The 17,229-nt window shown below is 39.8% G+C and overlaps 1 protein-coding gene across 2 annotated transcripts in view; it reads right to left on the bottom strand.

The window, feature by feature from the left end:
- Window positions 1–17,229, bottom strand: part of nbas (NBAS subunit of NRZ tethering complex) — a 189,463-nt gene that overhangs the window by 109,213 nt on the left and 63,021 nt on the right. For both annotated transcript variants that reach the window (XM_026918524.3, XM_026918525.3), the window contains exons 26-30: window positions 16,432–16,565; window positions 14,146–14,208; window positions 10,619–10,741; window positions 9,136–9,238; window positions 4,536–4,762 (exon numbers count right to left, since the gene is read on the bottom strand). In XM_026918524.3, the coding sequence (XP_026774325.3) occupies window positions 4,536–4,762; window positions 9,136–9,238; window positions 10,619–10,741; window positions 14,146–14,208; window positions 16,432–16,565 (650 nt within the window). The remainder of the gene's footprint in view (window positions 1–4,535; window positions 4,763–9,135; window positions 9,239–10,618; window positions 10,742–14,145; window positions 14,209–16,431; window positions 16,566–17,229) is intronic.

Below are 17,229 nucleotides of genomic sequence, written 5' to 3'. Positions count from 1 at the left end.
CGATCTGTTTCCAGTAAAGCTTCTAAGATCTAAAAGGCCAAGAGGACATGATTTCACTTTGTCCAAGATTTAGTGCAGTCCATTAGACAAATACAGGCACGGTGCAGGACCAAAGCCAAAGTAACGCAAACAAAAAGCTTAAAGAGCTCACTGATCCTTCTCATTGCTTATACTAAAGCCTGTTTTATTAGGAAACAGTAATGATGGGGCTAAAAAAAGGTTCCAGACAAATAGTAGAAGACACACACACACACACACGCTATGTCTAAATTGTTTCTTTATTTAGCTGCATCTTATCTAGTCATTCTCCCATTTATCCCTATAAATGCATTTCAGAGGCATTTTAACAAGATTATACAGTTGCACACAAAAATCTCATGAAAACGACCTAAATTTGTATTTCAGCTGTGAGAATTACCTACTGCATTAATGATTCAATAATGCTTAGCATTTTTAATATAATGAAAAATATTCCCTCTCTTATCCTTGTTGAAAAATGTCTCCAATAACAGCTAAACAGATGATAAGTACTTTTAGACCACAGTCTAAAAGTAGACCACAGTCTAAAAGTGCTTTCATAGCACAATGTGTATTCAGTTTTTAGAATATAATTGTTTATTTTGTACCTAACGAACAGGAAGCTGAAGTTGGGGGTCACTTTCCCCTCATTCCTGCAAATTATTTAGGAGGCCACGCAAGCTTTTAACTGCATGTTGTTGATTTTGCTGATGCATTGATCAAAATCAAAAGATGTGTGCTCCAGGCAGTAGATGGCTGCAGGTAATCAAGGAGTAAAAGACAGAGGAAATGTATTTGTACGAAAAATAAATAAATAAAAAATTCAAGAGGACAGCATGAGGTACAGAGATCAAAGCAAGTGCAGGTTGCAAAAATCAAGAAGTGAGTTAGTAGCCCTACACACACACACACACACACACACACACACACACACACACACACACACACAGTTTGTGGCAATGTTTATTTACCATTATACCAGAGAGCTGTTCGAATTTCAGTACTGACTGCTTGGAAAAGTTTTGAATGTAGCTGAAAATAGTTTATGACAGATCAAAATATTTACTCATGCCTGGTTAACATAATGATTCTGTTCTGAATAAATGACACCATGCAGGGTTTCTGTAATGAGGCTCATTTATTGGAAATTTCTTAAATGCTACAATCTACAATGTCTGAGAAAAAGATTGCAGTGGACGGGCAGTTTAGCCGACTTTGGAGCTCCTTTTCTTGTTAAAATGATGCCTCTGGAGCTGCTACGGAGCTCATTTATGTTTTAAATTTTTCTTCATTAAAATTTTGTTAAAAATATTCTGAGAATCAAATTGAATTGAATCATGAAGCCAGAATCGTGAATTGAATCGTAACCGGAGTGTATTGTTAACCCCCTATTGTATAAGCAAGTGATCTTTTTCCAATCGTCAACTGTTCAGTGTCAGTGACTCTGTGCCCACTGTAGTCTCTTTTCTGTCCCTTTTCTGTTCACCACAGTTGTAAAGAGTGATTATTTGAGTTACCAGTCTGTGTATTCTCCTCTGACTTCTCTCATGAACACAACATTTCTGCCTGCTTTGTGGATGTTTTCTGTTTTTTCTCATCAGTTTCTGAAATATTCAAACCAACCCATCCGAATAACCACGCCTTGACCAAGTTACTGAGATCAACGCATTATCATATCGTTATTCCCCCCATTCTGATGTTTGATGTGGAAATGAACTGAAGCTCTTGACCTGTATCTGCAGGATTTTATGCATAGTGCTGCTGCACATGATTGGCTGATTGGATGACTGCATTAATGAGCATTAATGTACAGGTGTTCCTATTAAAGTAGCTGACTGATTCTAATATTCCTGGTTCTATTTTTGGTTTTGCTCCAAACAATAAAGCAGAAATTCAGAGAACAGCTTACAGGAAGAACTTGCCCCAAATATTTTTTTAAAAGCATTTTGCGATCATCCAAACTCAACACACACTCCAAAGCACCAACATGTTCCTTAAAAAAGAATCCATTTGAATAAGGAAGGCAAGAAATTCTGCCCTTGAGTGCCTCTCGAGTCACGTACTCATTGTTTATATCTTATCACGCTTTCAATCCCTCCATTTCTTGCAGTCTCTCTATTCACAGATTGGCAGGTCTAATTATTTTGACATTAACCTGCAAATTTGTTTCCTCTCAATTTGTCCATTAAAGCTTCTGGTCTATACTTATGCTGTCCTTCAGAACAGTGTGTGTGTGTGTGTGTGTGTGTGTGTGTGTGTGTGTGTGTGTGTGTGTGTGTGCGCGCATGTGTGTGTCTCCATGCATCTGTACACCATTTATATACATACATATATATATAGAGAGAGAGAGAGAGGTTACTACAGTTAAGGTTAGGGTTTTAAGTGTAACATGAATTAGCTGACCTGTGTGTGTGTGTGAGGGTGAGAGAGAGAGAGAGAGAGAGAGAGAGAGAAAGAGAATAGCTCTCGGTTTGGTCATCAGTGGATGATGGCCTAATTACTGCCCTACTTTACATCTGAGTGCAAGAGCATTGCTCCAGGAACAAAGACTGTCACACCAAACCTTGAGCAAAAACGACAGAAATGGGGGGGGGGGGGGGGGGTGACAGAAAGGGAGAGAGAGAGAGAGAGAGAGAGAGAGAGAGAGAGAGAGAGAGAATGACAGTGATATTAACCTACAGCCAGATAGAGAGAGGCTAAAGATCAAGGTGCAATTCAGCAGAGAGCAAGAGATAGAAAGAGATAGAAAGAAAAAAAGAGATCACAGTTGTGCAAAAGGAAAGAGAGAAATGAAGAGCGAGACTAAAGATGTATAGCCCCACACTTGGCTACAGTGTGAAATTTAAAAATTAAAAAAAAAAAAAAGAGAGAGACCTCAGAGTGGGAGGTTACAGAGGCTTGAACACACTTGGGCACTAAGACAGAGAGGAAAAAAGACTGAAAAAGCATTAGCGCACACCTGTCTGTGCGTGTGTATGTGTGTGTGTGTGAGAGAGAGAGAGAGAAATGAAAAAAAGAATGCTGTGCAAATAAGAACGTATTTATCAGTTCATTCATTTGTTTGTAAATAGCTATTAGACCATATTTTTCATTCATATGTACAATCTGAACACAAGGTGTGAAGGTGTTAATAGCTTTCATTACTTAATGATCCAACAGCGGATCAGTGTGTGGTGTTTCAGTACGTTTCTTGGTGAGAATAAATATTGTGCCTAACGCAGAACTGCCAACAAGCCCAGCAGACCGAGAGAAAACCAAATTTACCACAAAAATCCCACTGGATTAATTGGCAATTTTATATATATGAATTTTTTGTCACGTTTGTTCTGAAAAACAGCAAAAGCGCCCTTTTTGATTGTAAATGCTACAGCTAAACCTCGGCACCTTTACTAGCATATGTATGCTTATTATTTAATTCTTATTTCATTAATGCGTAAATCTAGATCATTCTTGTGTAGTTGTAATAATTAAATAATAAATAGGGGTAAAAGCAAAAAAAAAAAATGTAATCTGGTTTTTTTCCCCTCACCAGGTGAAGTTACAGTTGCATTGCAGACTGTTAAACTGTCATTTCACCTTAACAGGTAAAAAAAAATTAAATATGAATTAAATATTTATTATTTAAATGATGTTTTATAAATTGAACAACCTTCAAATGCCAAAAAGACGACTCGTCTTCGAGCCAGGGAGTTGTCAGGGAGTTTCTGAATCACTCTTAACTATACAAATGAGACATGGAGAACCTTTTTTCTAAGAGTGCATATGTTTTTTAGAAATTATTTTTATATGCTGTAAATACACTCACTGTCCACTTTAATAGGAACACTTCCTCATTTATGCAGCAACTATCCATTTTGGGTGAGTCTGTGCCCATGATAGGCTCAGATTCCTGTTCTTGGCTGACAGGAGTGGAAGCTGATGTGGTCTTCTGCTGTTGTAGCTCATCCACCTCAAGGTTCAATGTTTTGTGCAGGCTAAGATGCTTTTCTGCTCCCCACGGTTGTAAAGAGTGATTATTTGCAGATCAGCAGTTTCTGAAATACTCAAACCAGCCTATCCGGCACCAACAACCATGCCACAGTTAAAGTCACAGTGATCACACTTTTTCCTCATTCTGATGTTTGTTGTGAAAATTAACTGCAGCTCTTGATCTGTATCTGCAGGAATTTATGCATTGTCCTGCTGTCACCTGATTGGCTGATTGGATAACTGGATCAATTCTACAGGTGTTCCTATTAAAGTATGCAATTTGTATATTGTGTCTATTGCTGTAACTTAAGTATTGAATGGAAGATTATAATAAATAAAAATGTATTATAACAAATATTTAATAAATTATAATATTAAATAAATCATTAGTGGAGGCAAACTGCTGTGGTATAAGTGGAATAATATGTAGCTGTTGGTATTTTCCTTCACTGCATGCACAGTGATGTTTTATTCCTCGCATATGTTACTTCAACCATGAGGATGAGATCAGAATTTCTTCTGGAAGAGGTCAGAGGTCGTGGTCCTACCGTGCCAGGCTGATGCAGGGGTCGCTGAGAGTTGCGGAGGAGTTGAAATACTCGCGGGCGGAGGCCAGTGCTAGGTCCACGCTCCGGGCGTAGGGCACACGGGCTGCTTTAACACGGAACGCAGGGCCAACTGGGGGAACCGGGCCTGAAGAGCTGCGCTGCATCAGCTGACCAGCCAGGAGCACGTTCTCCTCCCGACCTGAACACAACAAACTCTCCACAAACACCTGCAGAGAGAGAGAGCGAGAGAGAGAGGGAGAGAGAGAGAGGGAGAGAGAGAGGTTAGAGAGAGAGAGAGGTTAGAGAGAGGGGAGAAACATAGAAATGAATTATGAAAAAGTGACAGTAAAAAATGAATGATGGGGAAATAAAAAGTGTTGGTAAAAAATGGAAAAAAAAAGTTTCTATAAAAACTGAAAAAAAAACTGACAGAAATGAAATTGTGGCAAAAAATAAATTAATTAGGAAAAATGAAAGTAAGGGGGAGAAATAAAAAGTGTTGAAAAAATACAAATAAATTACGAAAAAAAAAAAATCATAGCAACTAAAGGAGCAGTAATTAATCACTCAACTGCCTCACGCTGCTTACAGGAGCCATATGGAAGCTAGGGTCTCTCTCTCTCACACACACACACGCACGCACACACGCACGCACACACGCACACACGCACGCACACACGCACGCACACACACTCTCTCTCTCTCTCTCTCACACACACACACACACACACACTCGCACACTCACTCACTCACTCTCTCTCTCTCTCACACCCACCCACCCACCCACACACACACACACACACACACACACACACTCACACAGTGGTACAACACACTCTACACTACTGAACAAATGAACATGACGGAGAACATCTGCCACAGGTAGAAAGTGAGAAAAGAGAGAGAGAGAGAGAGAGAGAGAGAGAGAGAGGAAAGCTCTGAGGTGTTTAGGTATCACAGGTACAGTGTATGTTCTTTATGTCACTGTGCCATCTACTGTCTACCACCTGCACGATTTAGAGTTCAGATGATATGAATAAATGGAAGCAGCGCATTTACACGATTTCTGTCTTATTCCAAAACGTAGTCTATCAGCCATGATGTGAAGCTAATGGAGCTAAAATACAGTAATAGAAGTCTAAAACTAAAATCCTAATATAATCTGGGAATATGAGGTCTGAATGTAAATGCTTCTTTTTTCAATTCTTTTCTAATTTAATACAATTTATTTTATTCAGCAACAACTTGAATCTTTACATGAATGTCTTAGGATTCAGTACGTAAAGACAGCGTGCACTCGAGCTCACGTGGACTCAACAGATTTGCATAAAACCTGATGATCCGTGTTAAAAATCCATCCAGAAACACACGAGTCACAGAAAGAGATAATATTTGAGGAAAATTTGACCTTCGGTACAAAGGAGTTAACAGTCAGTATGACAAAGCTGAAGATATTACTATAAACAGTGACCTAGAAATAGTGGATAGTCTTGAATATTAAATAGTCTCTTTATTTGACTTAGTTTTTTCAAAATTCTAAAGAAGTTCCCAGATTTTCGATGGACCCACCTGTACATAAATATTAATAAGTCCCAAATTTGTCAAAAAAAAAAAAAACCTGCCTCCTGTCTCCTCATTCTCCACTCAAACTGAGAAATGTTACAGTGGTGCCGAAACCCGGGAGAGGGAGTTGGATTCACCGTTATGGAGTCCTCGCCTTTAGCTGAGATTGTCAAGTCCCTCGCCACCATCCACCAAACCAAACACCAGGCCCTCCTTAAACTGCGAACGGAGCAGGAGCAGCGTTTCCAGGCCGTGCTCCAAGCCCTAAGCGGAGGACCAGCAGGTGCTTCGGAGCCTGTCATAGCCTCCACATCACACTGGCCAAGATGGGGCCACAGGACGAACCGGAAGCCTTCCTGGAGCTGTTCGAGTGCGCAGCCACAGTGTGGGGCTGCCCGAGGCCTAGTGAGTGGTCCACGTGCTGCCGCTCCTCTCCAGGGAAGCCCAGCTCGCGGCCCAGCAGCTTCCTGTGGTGAACCAGGTGGAGTACCCAGACCTGCGGCGGGCGATTTTGCAATGGATCGGCTACAACCCCGAGCAGCATCGTCAGCACTTCCGCTCACTGCCTTCTCCCAACAGCTCTGGGACTCTGCCTGTAGGTGGCTGCTGGCAGAGGAGCGCGGCGCTGAAGGAGTCGTGCACATTGTGGTACTGGAGCAGTTTGTCGCCCGACTACCAGAGGGGGCAGCGGAAAGGGTCCAGTGCCACCAACCGACGTCACTGGATGAGGCGGTCAAGCTGGCTGAGGACCACTTAGTGGCATATCCAGGGTAAGGCAAGCCCCTCCCTCCTCCTTTTCTCTCTCTCTCTCTCTCTCTCTCACTCTCGTACCTCTTCTCTTTCCCTTCACCCCCACTCTTTCCCTGGTGCCTGGGCCAGTCTGCTGGCGTTGGAGGGAACCTGGGCATTTCCAGGACCAACACCACGTAATGATGGTGGGGGCATTGGTCCGCATCCCCGACGCACCACAGCCCGCCCCTGATCGAGCTAGGACGTACTGCATACCGGTGAGTATCCAAGAGGGTACACCTTGGTGGATCCAGGCTGTAACCAGACCTCAATTCATCAATGCCTGGTTCAAAGGTGAGGTGCGTGCACGGGGATGTTCACAAATATCCATTGGTGCCTGTCAGCATCAAATTCCGGGGACAAAAAAACAAAGTGGAGGTGGCGGTTAGTCCCACTGATCCTGGGAACCAATTGGCTGGGGTTTAAGACATTAGCGAAAGGAAGTGAGACAGTTTCTGGGGCTGGCTGGCTGCTGTCAGAGGTTTGTGCCTAGTTATTCGGGTGTCACCAGCCCGCTGACTGACCTTACTGAAAAGTGCGCACCAGATCCGGACCAGTGGACAGAATCGTGTCAGCAGGCTTTCACTCAGGTAAAAGCTGCACTTTCTGGTGGACCACTTCTACATTCTCCTAAATTCTCTCACCCTTTTGTTTTACAGATGGACACGTCGGGCAGGGGGTTGGAGGCCGTATTGTCCCATGTGGTGGAGGGGGAGGAGAGCCCTGGAGTCAGCGGCAGGCTGAGCCGAGCAGCAGCCTGTGTTAGGCGGTGGGGGTATGTGGAAGCGGAAGCGTGGTCGAGCGCCGGTTTGGGAATGGAGGCCGGAGCCGGAGAAGGTGAGTGATAAGGGTTGCACGCATGAGAGGAATTTTACTAATGAGGGTTCTGTGGTGCAGTGAGCTGTGGAGAGGATAAAGAGGGGAGAGACGAGCGCCACGGGAGAGCCAAGTTGCACAGAGCCGTGTGTGTACATATGTGTGTGTGTGTGTGTGTGTGTGAATTAAAACCACTGAAAGCAAAAATAAAAGTTCAAGAATAAAGCACTTTTTGAGTTGTGTCAAGCCTGCCTCCCTTCTCCTCATTCCCTACCCGAACTGAAGGTGAAGTATAGAACTGTTTAAATCTGTATTCTCTATATATTCTACTCATTTTCTCTCCCCATATTGCCTTCCTCTCTTTCTCACTTGACTGGACTATCCTAAAAAATATGAACCATCCAGCCAGAGAGTGACACAGAGAAGATGGAAAGAAAATGGGAGACACACACAGACACAGAATATTTTATTACCCGCATGCTTTGGTGTTTCATTTCGGCCCACGTAACGCAGAAAAAAAAAATATCATGAGCGCCTTCATTAGTCTCCATTACGGGAGGCAATATCTGCAGCACGCGTTATCCCTAACACCATAATGCGGTTAACTCCAATTACGCTGCAAATGAAATATCAACTCCCACTCTGTCTGCGAGCCAATGAGCTGAATCTAATACAGAACTCACGAGGGGAAGGAGGGCGGATTGTGTTTGGTTACTCGAGTTTGGACAAATTCATTAGAAATTCTGCTACGTGAGACATGCTCCAACAAGAAGAGTGCTGTCAATCAAAGCAGCCCCATCTTCTCTCTAAATGAGATTTGACTGCGGTGACAAAGATCCAAGATTTTACTCCAGACACAAAACGTATCAGTACAACAGGTTGGTTATTGGCTATTACACCACAGCGCTGTTGAATTCTCAGCTCTGACTGGTCTGAAGGTGTTGATGTGGACAGGAATGCTGGCTGTAATTCAAATCACAGATGTATACAGCATTTATACAGTATATAGTTTCTATAGTAACAGCTAATTCAGAGGGATTTGTATATTGAACACTGCACATAATCTAAGCCTACTTTCAAGGAAGTATCTTAATATCAGAGTTCAAAACTGCGCAGATCATTCCAGATTCATACATTAATTTGCTCATCTGCCATTTTACTGGGGAGAAAATACTGCTCTTTTGGTGTATTTTTGAGTGATAGCTCATACTACTATACACCCAATGTTCTTTTGGAACTCCTATGCAAATTGTATAATGATTGGCAGGTCTAGTAATATAAAATAATCAACAATAAACATCTCAGGATATCATACAAACAACAATATTGTTACATCCCACAAGCCTCCATCAAACAAAACCCAATAAGGACAGCAAGGCAACAACACAGGTTTAATTAAATGTGTAACAAGTGTGTAATGTGTGTGTAATACCTGGTGGCAGGTGGCAGGCTGCAGGCAGGTGTAGACGTTCTGCTGCATGTCCAGTAGATCCTGCAGTAGATCTCTCCACACACTCTCACTGACCGGAGGATTTCTAAAAACAGAAAAAGAGCACAACTAGTTAATGCCTAGTTTGAGTAACACAATACAACTACTACTACAACTACTACTACTACTAATAATAATAATAATAATTGTTGTTGTTATAACAGCAATGTAACTTAACTCACACAACTTTATACATAAGTAATGTATAAACACTCAGGGGTGTTCTATTATACGAAAATAATCAGTGATAAAAGACTAGCTAAGCTAAGATACTGTTTTCATCGTGAAGTTGATTATTTTCCAATAATAGCACGTCGTGAAGTGTTTTATTCCTATTATACCACAGCAATTTGCCAAGAATTGCATTTTTAACTTAAATAGAATGACATAGTAATTTAGTACATATTTACATAATACACAGTAAATATATACATATAACCTAATACATAGTATCAGTTTATAGTTACATCTAATGTTGTCACAAGTAAGTTCCTGTTATCATTTACTTTACAGCAGCTGTAAATGTTAATTCACTTTCTCTTGTGGTGAAAACGACAGAGAAAAGGCAGCTAGTCATGTTACAGAGAAAAAAAAAAAAAAGCAAAGTCCTCTTTCCAGAAGACTGTCTCATGGCAGAACACGTACAATAAGAGCTTACCTCTGACTGACACTGGAGACTCCTTCCAAAAAACTCACCATAAAGAAAGCTTCATCATATTAACAATTCACTTTTCTTCGTTATATATGATTTTAATCCCTGTATTATTAGACTTAGATTGTATGGTGTGTTTGCCATATAAGCCAGTGAATTAGCTGCTACTATAGAAACAATAACGTATTAGAAGGAGTGCATTAATATAAACCTGGAACTACTGTCAGAGCTGCTGTTACTTTCTGGCCAATTGGATTCGACAATTCAGCAATTCAGTCTTGTACAATAGTTTACAAACACTCCCAACTTTGAATCCTCTTTTAAAATTCTGTTTTTTTTTTTTAATGTATAATTTTAATTGGTTACAATGAGGCCAGTGGTTGTCATTTAACCAAACAAACAATCAAAATGAATTCAGCTTTGGGGTCACTACCACATCAACTACTGGGCATTACATTTAACATTCTACTTGGGTTCCATGTCAAAGATAAATATTTGTGTACGTACCCTGTACATGTGTGTGGTGGGTGCATTTACGGTGGTGTGTAATTAGTCACAAAGAGCCACAAAGATAATTGCATGACCCTGTTTTTTTTTTTTTTGTGATGGGGGAAGAGTAAATGATGTGTAGGGTGGGTTGTGGTTGAATTTTGTATCATTTGAATGGCTATCAAATGGTATGTTGAGTGTGTGTAGGGTGGGTCCTATTTGTGTCTGTCATTCGTCCTGTGTGTGTGTGTGTATGTGTGTGTATGTAAGTAAAGCATGACTTACTTGCGTCCGGTATGGCGGGTGAGTTTGACCATCAGCTGGTGAGCCTCCTCCCTGCTGCTCTGACTGTTTCTAATGAACGAAATTGGTTTCTGTAGGCCATGCTTCTCCAGTACCTCAGCAACACTGCAACACACACACACACACACACACACAGAGAGATAGATAAACTACATCTGCAATTCATACATCCATACATAAATACCACACAACCAACAAGCCAATAAATCAATCAGACTATTCTTTCATTTAAAACAATTTCAATCAATCCATCCATCTATCATATATCTATTCGTTTATCCAACCATTAATATAGAAAAAACATTCAATTTTGCCAATTTGTTTTTCAGTCCAATCACTCCATACATCAATCCTTTAATGTTTTTCTTCCATTCATCTATCAATCCACCGGGTCAATCCACTGTCTATCCTCCAGTCAATCCTCCAGTCAATTCACGGTCAATTCTTCAGTCTGTCCATTCAGTCAGTCAATCGATCAATCCATCCAGTTAAGTCATCTATCCATCCCTTTAATAAACAGTCCTCTCATCCAAGCAACACATGCAATCCGACCATTTCACTAATTCATAAATCCATTATCCATATTATAAATCCTCAATCTAAACTACCAGTCTAATCCATCTATATAGCCACTCATTTACTCAACCACTAATCTGTTACCTAAGCTTTCAATCAAATTCATCAATTCAACCAAACGGTCAATTCATTTAACAATTAATTAATTCCTTAACATATCAATCAAGTTAATCAATCCAATCCATCAAATCAACCCATTCATCTGCTAATCAATTCATCAATGCATCCATTTATCCATCCATCCTCTCGCAATCCCTTCATTAGTCTTTCCATCCACCGTTAAATGACCGTATACTCCACACACATCCAGCGAGGAAAGCTTAACTGTGTAATTTGGGAAACTGTGATGCACAAAATGAGTCGACATAAATCAGAGTCTCATCAGTCAGCGCAGTCAGCCGAACAAACGCAGCACTTGGCTGGGATGCGCACAGTAAATGGGGATCTTTCTTAGTGCACAGATGTTTTCTGCTTACACACACATTAGCACAGACACTTGTCTCTCTCGTCTTTACTGATACAGATTGGGTTCTGCCTTTTACTCTCTCCATCTGTCCCTGACTTGCAATAAAAAGGCTTACTGCTTTATGGTGTTGCAAAAGCTGTGAAGGGGCATGGGAGGGTTCGATTTGATTTACAGGGACACACAATCTACCCACTAGTTATGATACAGAATGACTCGGAGATGGAAAAAAGACAGAAAGGAAACTGTATGAATTACAGTTAATAGACAGATAGACAGAAAAAAATGAGATTGGGCAATAGAGTGAGAGAAAGGGCAAAAAAGGAAGAGAAGAGAAACATCTTTTTTTTCTTTTTTGGCAACACTTTCTAAGGAACTCATGTCCAGAAATTATTAGGGACCAAGTACTAAAGATGCACAAGCACCCTATTGTAGTTATATGTTTTTAGGGGGCCAAGCACTGAAAGTGCATTGATACCCTGTTGTAATTAGTATTATTAATACCTGTCTTATCATTATTATTATTCTTATTACATATTACAGTCTCAGCTACCTGGATCCCTGGAGAACTAGTGGTTAGGCCACAGTGCTCTCATCGATGCGTCCCGGGTTCGATTTCCGGCCAAGGAACCAACCCCAGCAACTGTGGTTGCGTGCAACAGTGTGCCCTCAGTGCCGATCCCAAGCCCGGATAAAATTGAGGAGGGTTGAGTCAGGAAGGGCATTCGGCATAAAGACTGTACCAAAAATCAAAATACGCAGACCAATAATCCGCCATGGCGACCCCTAACGGGAGCAGCCGGAAGGGGAACAACAACAACACTCTTAGTTACCTACACGGCAATTTTAGTGAACGCCACTCAAGCATTCTAGCATCACCAGCAGTGGACATATGTTTGCAATAATAACTCTGCAAAGCAACTTCATAGAAACACAATTCCACTTTCCTCTGATTCTTTTGGTCACATGGAGTTCAATCGTACGCCATAATGTTAATTTCTACAATATTGGACTTGCTATTTTGGGTATTTTTAAAAACAGGGTTTTTCACCTTTTCTTCCACAAATTTTGTCAAATCACCACTTACTCTGGATTACAGCATCAGGAGACCAGCTTGAACAAGGCTGTATTTTTGATATGTGGGATGGTTTATCTATAATGAGCAAACAAAACTGATGGCGAAGTCACCAAACAGCAAGTGAGGGCATCTCTCAGCAACAGTGCCAAATTGGAAGGAGGCCATTTTAAGTTTTATCTAAACTCCTTCTTCTCCTACAGATGTTGTTCAATCATCATGAAAGTTGAACCGCAGCATCGTAAGACCAACCTGAACAAACGATATTTCTCAGATTTTGATAAAGAGGACAGTACATCCATAACATGCAAATAAACTTGACAGTGAATTCACCAAAAAGAAGTGAGGCCATTTCTTAGCAACACTTTTACACACATATGTTTAGCAACAAGGCCTGTTGTAAACAATCATGTTTTAAATTCATTTGCAGCTCGGGAGGGCTAATGAAGACAGACAGTCAGGCAATACCTCAACAACGGCTTGATGTTTTGCCTTCAAATTAAGTATATTGCCTTGGGAACAATTGCTGATGGTCCCTATGGGTTCTTCCTCCATCACTAAGGGGCAACAATGTGTTTGTATGTGTCCTTCTAGAATTAGAGTATTTGTATTGTTTATAATGCTTTTATAATTGTTAATACATATTACAGCTGATTTATAATTATCCATGTCATTATTAGTTATAAAGGTCATGCAGCACATTATGAGGGATTATAATTTAAAAGGATTTAAATTTAAAACATGCAACAACTTATCAAGGAATTACTTACAGAACTTTATTAGAGTTTATAGAAATGCTTCCAAGAAATCATTACCAACTTACAAACACTTACATGCACCCAGTTATAATGATTTATGATTTAATGATTTATGAATGTGGGCTTGTGTTACCTATCTTCTTTCCTTTTTTTTTTGTTTCAAAATGAGCTAAGAGAGTGTGTCTGTCAGGAGAGCTGTCCTAGCCAGTTTACATCACTTCACCTCCACCTCTGACTAGAGCACGCACATGCACACACAAACACACCCTGCAGCATGGGTTTTCATCACCACCCAACATGTAATTTAGCCTTCAAGCACAATGATAATTATATGCGGTGTGATGTGAAGTCCCGAAACGCCTCTTAAGAGTCACATTAAAAAGAAAAAGTGATCCGGTGGAGGACTTTGATGTAAGACACCTCCAAATTAAATAGGGAAACACTGTGGCAGATACAAAAATACAGTCACAGTCTCACCCACAGCATCCTGCCAAATCTCATTTCTAACTATTGGACAGGAAAAAGCCAAAGAAAATCCCAGAGAAACCCTCTGTCTTTTCTCTCTCCCCTCCATCTCCAGAGCCTCTATTTTTCACTTCCACTGTGGCCTTCCCTCCGTCCTTCACTCAGCCATTACCTGAGATGTTTCTCCAGGGAGTCCACTTGGTCGTGCAGGATTTTAGTGGTTTCAGTCTGTGGCCTGGAAGAAAGCAAGAAAGAGATATTATCCATTCAACACTGACTAATTAAAACCTGATAGTATCCTTGTGTCAATAGTCAGTTTTCATGTAAGGAATAAAACACTACAGTTCATGCTGTTATAGAAAAATACTCAAATATGGGGTGGTGTGATGCAGCCTGATGTGTAGCAAGAGAAGTTGATTATTTTCCTATAAACAGCAATTCCTCTTCCTCTACAAAAATTTACCAATGATTACATTTTTTTAAATTAAAGAATGATACTTTTTATCCATTTATAGCTACACTTAATGTTGTGCAATGTCCATGCAACAGCTATGTTACATTATAACATCTATACAAAGTCGTTCACATTTGAACTTCTTTTTTATTTAGAAACCACAAAAAAACTTTTGATGCAACATACAAATGTGCTGGACAAATCGGTCAATTTTTTAACTCTTATAGAAAACAGAATTATGGAGTATGTTGCTTTTACATTTGTCTCAAATAAGCGACTCATGTTGGGCCTTCATCTCTGGAGAAAAATTTAACATCAAGGATTATCCACTGAAAATGTACTGTGTTTAATCAATTGCATTACTAAAATACAACTATTTGCGTACCTTTTACATGTAAATGTATGAAGATATAACATATTAGTTTTGTCTTACTATTGCTTTAGCTGGAAATTCCAAGAATAAAATCAGAATAGTTAGAGAAGGAAACCTGTAAGGAGCACTCTGCACCTCCAAATGGACAAAATGTGCTTTTCGAACTCATAGAAAAGCATATAGATTTAAGAATTAGGTGAACATGCTTGAATAAATGGGTGCTTATCAACTTTTTTGTGATATTTGCTTCTTTTTTTAAATGCTGCTCTTTAGGAATCATTGTGTTTTACTATGTCTAATCATTTAGATAAGTGTTCATATAGCAGGAGAATGCTGATTAGCATTATCATGCATTTTTAATTCCAGTTAAATTGAAGAGGGCAGTGAGAATAAAGATCAAGGGTGTAATAAGGTGGTCTAATTAGGCTTGGAGATTTTGCTCTTTGAAGGAAGACAGAAGCATGCAGAGATAATCCTGAGTTCATTAGGAGGCAGCCTACACTGAGGTTTACACACATACGCATGCGCACACGCGCACACACGCACACGCGCACACACACACACACACACACACACACACATACGCCCCGAGCCAATCTAACTGCATTCACATAGTATGATTGGTTATAATGTTAGTTACATTAATCTAAGAAATCCTACAACGCCCTCCAGAATTACTGGCACTCTTCGTAAAATGAGCACATAGTAAGTGATGTTTTGTGTGCAAGCATATGGTGAGCAAATGAAAAAAAAAAAAAAAACATCTATTACAATAAATATTTTAACAACTACTTTTTTTTTGGGGGGGGGGGGGGGGGGGGGGGGTCAATAATTTTGGCACATATATTTTGGAAAGAAAAAACTATTATGTAAAAATAAGAATGATTTTGTTAAAACAAAGATAAATAGCTTCTCCTATTTTTTACATGGAAATTTTGAATTATTGTTTGTAACATTTATCTGAAACCATCATGGTGCTCACTTTTTGAATGGTGCCAATAATTCTGGAGGGCACTGTAGATTTACTTGATGGCTAGAGTCAGAGTATTCAAAATAGAAACTTAGCACAACAGAGCCCGGTTTTTCCCTTTAATTTGTCACCCATCCGCCGCGATATGAATAAAGAATCTTAAAGAATTACGATTTTCTCTATAGTTAGCTAGTTAAATAGCTATATTTCTGTATTAAATAAACAGCTAGCTGTTGTGCGATGACTACAATTATTCGAGATGATATTATGTGTTATCGAAACGCTGTACATTTTTACAAGGTTTTCCTTGTCAAAAAGCAAAAGAAAGCAACTAAGAATTTTACAAGCTAGCTGCCATTGTTAAGGCTACTATTATATTGGTCATGGTTTAATTCTAAAATGTATGCTATATGATGAAAAAGTAGGCTATTTAAACTATACTTCATTTTTGATTTAAAATTTGTCATAGATAATGAGACAAAAATGTACTCATCTAAACCATGTCAAAATATATCTCTAACTGAAAGGCATGTGAATTTATCCGAGAGTAGCTTCTCAATAAATATATTTTCATTAAATGTCTTAAAAATTCAATGTAAGTTCTGCCTAAGATGGCAGCCGCTAATGTGCGTGCTGTGTATGTGTAGTGATGCATGCTAACCCATATCCTCTCTGAGGCAGACACTCCAATATGTCATAGCTGAGAGCGAGCTGGTCGTCTCGTTCACAGCTGTAGATACACTCCAACGCCACTGACATCAGCTCGTCAGGATCACCAGTGATCTTCTGCTGACACTGAGAAACCAAACACACACAAACACACACACACGCATAAACACATGCGCACAAAGAAACCAAACCTCATAATCACCGTAATTATCATATTCATTGCGGTTTCTCTTGCAAATCATTAGAATCCCAGCAGAGTCATGGGGGAGCAGAAAGCAGTATTTACACCGCTGGAACAGAACAAATGACTGTATACCTCTCAAAACCAGCAGGTAAGGAAAAGACACTTCAACCACCTACAGACTCATGCTTGTGGCATTATAAAATGCAGAAAAGAGTTATGCTTCTAAAGCAAACTTCCACAAGTCCTTCAAAATACCAACCTCCTCATAACTGAAATTTAACAGGACTTTAATAACATGTTATTTGGCGACATTATGATAAGAACAAGGCAATACCCTAGGTATTTAAAATAAAAGTGGCCATTTATGTTTATAAAGATTACTGTTTGCTGCTAGTTAGTTAATTATTTTGATATTACTATTATTATTATTAGTAGTAGTAGTAACAGTAGTAACACTAGTAGCAGTAATAGTAGTAGTAACAGTAGTAGTAACTGTAGCAGCAGCAGCCGTAGTAGTAGTTGCTGCTGTAGTAATACTAGTAGTAGTAGTAAAAGTAGTAGTAGTGGTAGTAGTAACAGTAGTAGTAACTGCAGTAGTAGCAGTAG

This window comes from Pangasianodon hypophthalmus, chromosome 30 (genome assembly GCF_027358585.1).
Source record: "Pangasianodon hypophthalmus isolate fPanHyp1 chromosome 30, fPanHyp1.pri, whole genome shotgun sequence".
Lineage (NCBI taxonomy): Eukaryota > Metazoa > Chordata > Actinopteri > Siluriformes > Pangasiidae > Pangasianodon > Pangasianodon hypophthalmus.
The sequence above is the reverse complement of the archived record's forward strand: the minus strand, read 5'-3'. Positions and strand labels throughout refer to the sequence as shown.